This window comes from Polypterus senegalus, chromosome 14, assembly GCF_016835505.1.
Source record: "Polypterus senegalus isolate Bchr_013 chromosome 14, ASM1683550v1, whole genome shotgun sequence".
Lineage (NCBI taxonomy): Eukaryota > Metazoa > Chordata > Cladistia > Polypteriformes > Polypteridae > Polypterus > Polypterus senegalus.
In genome coordinates, this window is record NC_053167.1 from 87,582,413 (window position 1) to 87,590,563 (window position 8,151).

Below are 8,151 nucleotides of genomic sequence, written 5' to 3' on the forward strand. Positions count from 1 at the left end.
AAAAAAATATCTTAAAGCTATTTTACTTTTTGATGTGGGAAACTCCAAAGGGGAGAGGTGTCTGTGTCAGATAACCCAGTCCACGTATCGCCACAAGTAATCAGAATTGCGTGTTTTCTAACGATCTGCATTTTATCTATAGGCCATGTAAAGGACCACATCTTCCTCATTCCATTTTGGACGGAATTTCTCTTTATTCTTTTATCTATAAAGATTTTGTTTTGTTACTCCTCAGATTGATAGCAAATGTCTGTTAAATGTTCATCATGCTTTTTTTTTTTTTAATCTAATGTGGAAACTAATTCAGAAGATAAGGAAATGTCAGTAAACTACTTTTCATTTTGTGAACAAATGTTTTTCTAATTGTAATTTTAAATTGATAGCTTTTTCTTTAGTCTTTCTAAAATAGGTTTGTGTCAAGTGTTTGTTAATAAATTAGGATTTTATCCTACAATGTTATTTATTTAAACTGTATGAATGTGATCGCATCATGAAAGGTATTTATGTGTTTTTGGAACATTTGTTAATCATTTTACACCTGAACCTTATGCAAAAATATTTCTGACATGTTGAGTCAATAAAGAAAATCACTCTGTGCTGCATTCAGAATACAAACTTGCATCTTCAAAACATTTTTTTCTCCATTGTTCACCACATTATTTAATTCCCTATCCTTTTCAACGATAATCTTTTTTTTGTGTAGCATTTATACAGATTTTTGGCTCTTTTTAGTTAATAATATTTGGAACACCTGCATGAAGAAAGGGAAGAAAAAAATGTCTGGCAGTTGCTTAAGGCCTCCCAGCTGCCAATGTTTTGATCTTTGACCCAAGAGCAGCTGTTGGAGCTGAGTCTGTCCAGAAAGCCCCATCTGTTAGTTAGCTCTTTGTTTAAGGAGCACAGCCCTTAACACATTACTAACTGACGAGAGGTGGCTCACTCCTTCAACAAGCTGCAACTGGTCACCAGACAAAAGTGAGCCAGACAAACATTTTTTCAATGGAAATGAATCTATTCATAGGGTGGCAGCAGTTTAAATAGTGTTGTAGAGTCTGGCCAAGGAGTCTGGGTTAAAAATAAAAGTGTGATTACAAGTCTGAATGTGTTTATTTCTGTGTATGTTTCTGGCATATTAGCTTTGACAAACCTATGAGGTGACACCAGTTTATTGTTTACTATTTGGTGTTAAACCTGACCATTTTTTTTCCTAAAGGCATGCATTTTTCTTAGATTTTTATTTTGAGGAAAGTGTGCATCTATTGTAACTTTATAATAGAAATATAAAATTAAAACATAAAATGTTCTGGCCTGTAGTTTGTTATGCATTTTTTCTGACAACATAAAGATGGCCATCTCTTAGAGTGCAAATATAAGCATAAATGATTGAAGTTCCACCAAGCTGTGTGCTAAATTGAATTGTCTTTAATAAGTCAATCTGATTTGAACTTTGTTTTGATAAAATAAGCCACACATTGTTGTGTTCAGTGGACCCTTTTTTTTTTTTACAATTAATATAAATTGTAACATTGCAGATTGTAACAGCAGTGTGATGTCTGAATAAGGTTTATCAGCAGATTTCTCCTGCAGCCATTATGGCATTTTAGCATATTCTGAGTCAAACTGCAGCTAAAAACATTTTAGAAATCAATTTTTGTCAGCTGCTGGAAAAGGTCGAGGTCCGTTCAGGTAAGCTGCAAAGAGGATCTAAACATTTGTAGCCTAAAGATAACAGGCATCCAGTAATTAAGGCACCATCTCCCCATTCTCTTGTCATATATGAGCATCAGAGAGTCACTTTCTGGATTTAGCCAAGATAAGCATTATCGCTCTAGGATATGATGTGGCATGGTGGATTAATGGCGACATCACTGTTTCTACCCACAGCTCCGAGAAGATACCCATTGAGGGTAACTGACTCCGCCAAGTCTGGTCAGAGCACTATAAACCCGAGGCTCTCCCAGTAGGCTTAGGTCATGCACAGGATGGAGCTCTACCACAGACTCAATACTCTGGTGAGCATCTGTTTGTTTAGAGGAGGCACTGCAGCCTCATCATTTCTTTGTTTATCTGCAAAATACCAATGATTGCTATTTACTTTGTCCTTGAATCCATTATTAAAAAGGGTGACTCAGTGGGCACCTTGTATCATACCTTGCTTGACCACACTCATTAATCAATGTTAATAATAATAATATCTATCTATCCATATCCATATAGAACTTTGATCTTCATCTTAATTGAAAGCTTATGGCCTTTGTAAATTCATAAAATTTTAGGCATTCAACCGGATGGGCACTTTACTTGTGGGCAGAAAAATTTAACTCCCTATGGCATGGTATATCTGTGTGTTCAGAATTCATAATGAAGTGTAAGTTCTTATGCTTGTAAACAAAGGGTGGAGAGCTTACTGTTGTTCATATCTAGGCTTTTGTAGGACTCTATTTTAGGACTGTAGGTTCACATGTTTTTACTTGTGAAAACAAAAAAAAAGTTTTTTTTGTTTTAGTTTCACTAATTTTAAGACACCTATTAAAATGGCACTCACAATTTATATGGTTTATAACAAAATATACTTAAAATGTAAGCTTTCTTTGGTAGCACTGTGTTTTATTTCCATTGAGTTTTCTTTGTTAAAGTGTCTGTACAACTGTTCTGGCCAAATTAGACCTCAAATGTTAATCTGCTCAGGTTGTTACCAGAGAAGGTTATTTGGACTCTCCTGATAGTTTTCTAAATTCAAGCCATTGTGTTGTAAGTTTAGGCTACAGTTGCATGCAAATGAGTGGGCATCCAAGTCATAGAATCCAAGTGAACAATAACTCTTAAGGGTATACACTTTAACTTTCCAGTATGAAATATTTCAAATGTTAAAACGGTGAGGGTAGCGTATATAAAAGTTAGTCCCTTCTTGCAGTGGGTACTGAGTTAACCCCTCGATTTGAAAATATGCAGGACTCTAAAACCTTTCTAATAGCCAGCTGAGAGACTCTCTATTCTTGCTTAAGGTTTGCTTTTTGCCCTTATTCTTCTGGCAGAACTGTAACTCAGAAATATTTTTGGGTTTTCCTGCATGCCCACCATATTTCAGATCTTACCACTAAGCTGCAGTTATTTTGAACTCAGGAGATTGGGACAGACATTCGACAACAGCAACATTTATTTTTATATCCTGTTTTCTATACATGAAAGTAGCTCAGAGTGTTTTATATTATTAATAGCTAAACACAGAAAAAGAAAGCACAGACTGAAGAGCAGTTATTTGTAACAGTAGAGTTTTAAAGTCCATCTTAATCACAAACAATGACTACAGAGAGAGGTTAGGAGCACGCACTGATACAGTGCATTGCCGCACCCGCCACACGACAAACTAACTCAGGATCCAGATTAGGACCCGAGTGAGAGAACAGGAAAATAAAAAGTCCAATTGGCGGAAAATAAACCTGTAGGTGTTCCGAAGCCAAAACACTGCTGACACCCATCTGGACATTCTACAGTCCATGAATGTGTCCCATGAACTGGATACTTCTGTGGTATTCATAATCTTCCCAGCATTGCAGGTGGCTCTAGAATGCTTAGGTCATGGGTGCATACCACCATCGCAGAGTACCAGCAAAAAGAAAACACAAAATTAGTGATAAGTGACCAGCCAGTAAAACAGCAAATAGAATTGCATTTAATGAGAACAATCAAGTTTCCTCTCCTTGCAGTATGATGCAGTTTTAGGGATTCTAGTAATTCTGTTGTGATCATGAAAGCCAGAATAAAGAGGTTTATTAATTTTATGAAGAAGTCAGACATAGTGGCCTGATGTATGTCTAACGCTAAAGTTTTCTTGATTTTTTTAGTTCTTTGATTCTGAAAACAGCCTTTTCAGTTCTTTTCTACTTCACTTTGAATTCTGAGCAAACCGGTATTATAGGATCTAACATTAAAATTAGGAATGTGCAGGGACAAGCAGCCCAAAATATAAGAAGGTTCTAGATTATTTAGAACCTTATATACAATTAAACATATTTGAAAACCAATCCTAAAGGAAACAGGCAGCCAGTGTAATGATATCAAGATTTGTGTGATATGTTCATATTTTCTCGTTTTAGTTAAAATTTTTGCTGGTGCCACTTGGGACTAATTGAAAGTCGACTTAAATCTTTTCCTTAGTAATCCTGATCAGAATGCATTGCAATAATCTTGATAGCTAAAAACAAGAGAATGTGTTTATTTTAAGCATCTTGCAGTGCTATAAAAGATATAACTCATATAATGTGTCTTAATTGAAAGAGTGCAGTCTTAGTAATATGCTTAGTAATTCCAAAACCTTACTCCTTCACTCTTGTAAATACTTCCTGATTATTTTTGATTTGCTTCTTTGCTGAAATATCCAACCTCTGTTCACTTTCAGTATATTAAGACTCTGGGATGTTAGCTTTTAGAATTTGCTGATATTCACATGTGTCTATTCTTACTTCCACCCACACAATATTTCCTGTGCCACTGGCTTGAAGGCATAATCAGCCAACTTCTGTGCTCACTGTGGGCAAGTTGATCTTTACTTCAAACATTTCTTTAACATTTTGAGGCCAACAGATTTAGCTTTTGTTTCATCAGTTTACAGCAACTTGTTCCAATGAATGCCTTTTATTAAAGTATTGTTTTGCATACTTCATTCTTTTTGCATTTTTTATGTAATGTAGAACAGGTTTCTTACTGATGACTCTTTCTCGGAACTGTGAACCACTTTAGCTTCAGCCAAGATGTTCTGCAGGTCCTCTGCAATGATATGTGGGCACAGCTTTGTACATCTGGTCCATTTACAGGCAGCTCTACCAGACACGTTTCACTGGCTACCCAATCTTACCTTAGCATCAACTGTCCCTCTTGAATTTCTGAATTATTGTTACAGTCATGATTCAAAGCTAAAATATTTAGTCTTCTTTCTTTTAATTGTTATTTCTGTAGTTGGCTGCCTAGACAAATCCATATCTGTTGAGAGCAGAGATAACATCTTGAGAGGTTGAAATGGTCAAAGATGCAGGATTCCTTCACCTCTGGAATTATTTTTCTTAGCTTAATGCTGGGTTTAATGTTTCAGTCTGTTTTGAAGGTTTCTAATCATTAGTGAATCAATTAGAAGCTTGTCTAGAGCTTTGCACGTGCCACATTCATATTTGTATGTTTTTTTTCAATCTGCAATTATATAGTTATTTATCCTCAAAGGGAACGTTTCATGCTGTAGAAGCAATATAGAAGATAAAACATCAGTAAGTGCAAGGTCAAGAACTGTACACATAAAGAAATACTGTCTATTTTAAGTGACATGGGTGGGCAAGATGCAAGGAGACATTATATTGTCTACATTCTTCAGGAAAAAGAAAAGCCCCAGTAGCATCTTATAGCACACCCTGGTGACATAAGCTGGTGACCAAATGTGCTCCAGGGTGACACATCATGGAGGGAAGGGCTGCATTAGTAATCATTGCTATCATCTGTATTGCCTGGGACCCTGGTAAGTCAGGGGGCTTGTTAACATTTTTGGTTTTGTTAATTATTGCCTTCTACATTTTTTACAGTGCAATGGTCATCATGCAGTATGTTGATAACATATTTTTCAGAGGTGTCCTGCATAGAACTCTATTGCAGTCAAATCTATCAGAGAACCTTAAAAGCAGAGTTTCTAATCCATCATTGGCTTTATTTGGGTGACACTTGATGGGACATTACCGCTTAATGGAATCTGCTGTGATAATTTACACTGCAATGCCAGAATTCAGTGTTGTGATAAACAAACAGAAGAAAGAATAGCTCGGCCACCACAGAACAATGTGAAAATAATTTCTTAATTTATAATTAGAAATAACTTCACCTCATGTGTTAACCTCTTTGCACTTAAATATAAATAGAACATGGAATTTGAGTTGGGGTGTCAAAACCTTTGCAAACAACAGTATATTATAACTTGTAACACAGTGTCCTTTATGTACATCATCAGGATGTTTTTGTTTCAGATTTTTAAGATCAATTGCCAACTCCCACACTTATGCTTTCATTACACTCTTTGCCAAGGGGAAGGTTGAGATCTAGAGCTGCGTTTCCATAATTCATTCTAATACACACTCTGTTAACAAGACATTTGAATAAAGTGCAGACATACCACTTGTACTTCAGAACATATAATCCACCTGAAGCTATCTATGCATGTTTGGGCCCGGCCAGTGCTTGGAAGGAAGACCATCCATCAATTTATCCATCATACAACCTGCTATATCCTAACGACAGGGTCATGGGGGGTCTGCTGTAGCCAATCCCAGCCAACACTGGGTGCAAGGCAGGACCAGCTAGGAATAATTTGGATTGCTGCTCGAAGCGGTGTTGGTGAGGACATCAGGGATGCTAACCTTATGGTCTGTGTGCAGATGCCAATTCCTCACTGCAGCGACAGAGACACTGTGTTGAAAAAATTGTTCTGTCCTTTGGATGAAACATAAAACTGAGGTTCATTAGTCTCTGTATTCCCTGGACATCTTTCTAAAAGAGCAGGATGTCCCTTGATATCCTGGCTAAATTGTCTTTCACTGTCTGGCCCTCTAATTATAAATCCTTTATTGGCTAACAATCTCACTCAGCCCTTCACTACTTAATAGCTAATATGTGGTGATCGTACTGGCACAGAAATGGCTGCTGTCACATCATCCAGGTAGATGCAACACATTGGTGCTGGTTGAACTGGCTCCCCATTGTCAATGTAAAGCATTTTGAGTAGTGAGAAAAGTGCTGTATAAATGTAATTAACTTAGGGTAGGGTCTAGTATGTCCAATAAACCTAGAATATTTACTTCATATTGGGTAACCCTAAAAACACTAATATCTTCCTTTATGTGTGAGTTTTATTCAGAGTAAGTAAGTATGTCTGGTACCTCCATACCAATACTAAATTTGTCAGTTGCTGTCTCTTGAACAAAACTCAAATGGTGCCTATGAGACAAAAATAAGTAAGAAGGCAAATACATTATTTGATATGTGAGTTTTACTGGGTCTGCAACTATATATGTCCGGTAGCTCTTTTGGCAGACGGCTGGGGAGCCTACTCAGATGTTGAGTCAGATGTAATCACACTACAATGGCAAATTCTGCCAGAAGCAATAGATTTTTTTTCCCCCAAAATTATACTTACACTATTTTGGACCCATGTCCTCTGCCCTGGGTAATTCTTTGGATTTAGCAGACACCTCTTCATCATGTGGCTCTGGTATCAACATGCATTTCATGTGCAAGGGGTCTGACAAGTATCAAAGTAGAAAAGTGATTCAGCAAGAATGCTACTGGGAATCCTGTAGTAGAAACCTGTAAGTAAATTATCACTTCAGTTTTAATCCATTTATTTGCTACCAATAATATTTAGAAACTTTTAAATATGCAATTAATACTTACGAAGAATGGAACAACAGCCTGTTATTTTGATGGTGCTTTCAGTGATCCTTTCATCCATTATTGCAGCAACTTAATCCAGTTGATGGTTGTGCAGGCCTGTCTGAGCAGCGACAAGCATAAGCCAATCCTGGATGGCATACCAGTGACTTACTGATTACTTAGGCTATTTCATCAGCTGTTAAAGGATCGACAACCTGACTCATTTCACGGCAGCACTGTTCATTCTTTCAAAACTATTTTGAATTCTAAATATACCCAGGTTTTATTTCATCTTGTGGCAAGAGAGATGTTGAATGTTCCATGGCAGTTCAAATGTAGCTGCTGCACTCAATTCAGCCCTACTTCAGGAGGCTTTCTAAATTTGACATGTCATAATGGCCTTTCACTGATCCAGATGTTTTTCACAGGATTTGCTTTTCTCTGCAGCCCCAGTTTTGTTAAGAGGAGGCCAAGAACACTCTGGAGACTTCACATCTCCAACCGTCATTAGCCAAGAATGTTGGCAGTTGCAAAGTCTACTTTTCTGCTTATTTTAAATGTATTTGTTAATTTTGTTATTATTAAAACGTTTCTGTGATTCAATACACAAATAGTTGTTTTGTGTATTTTTCTTTGGTTGTGGCCATGTTATTGTTTATTATGCTCCTCCATCACTACAGCATGACTGTTGGAAGTGTGTTGTGTGACGGCACTATGCTATTAGTATAAAAGATTGTGGCACGCAGG

General features: G+C 36.9%; 1 protein-coding gene across 2 annotated transcripts in view; it reads right to left on the reverse strand.

Moving 5' to 3' along the window:
- Window positions 1-7,534, reverse strand: part of LOC120514587 (tctex1 domain-containing protein 4) — an 85,536-nt gene extending 78,002 nt beyond the window's left edge. The window contains exons 1-2 of one of the 2 annotated variants that reach the window (XM_039735054.1): window positions 7,426-7,534; window positions 7,169-7,273 (exon numbers count right to left, since the gene is read on the reverse strand). In XM_039735054.1, the coding sequence (XP_039590988.1) occupies window positions 7,169-7,234 (66 nt within the window). In that variant the 5' untranslated portion in view covers window positions 7,235-7,273; window positions 7,426-7,534. Of the gene's footprint in view, window positions 1-7,168; window positions 7,339-7,425 lie in introns of both variants that reach the window. The other variant, XM_039735053.1, reaches the window with a different exon arrangement.
- Between the last annotated feature and the right edge of the window lie 617 nt (window positions 7,535-8,151).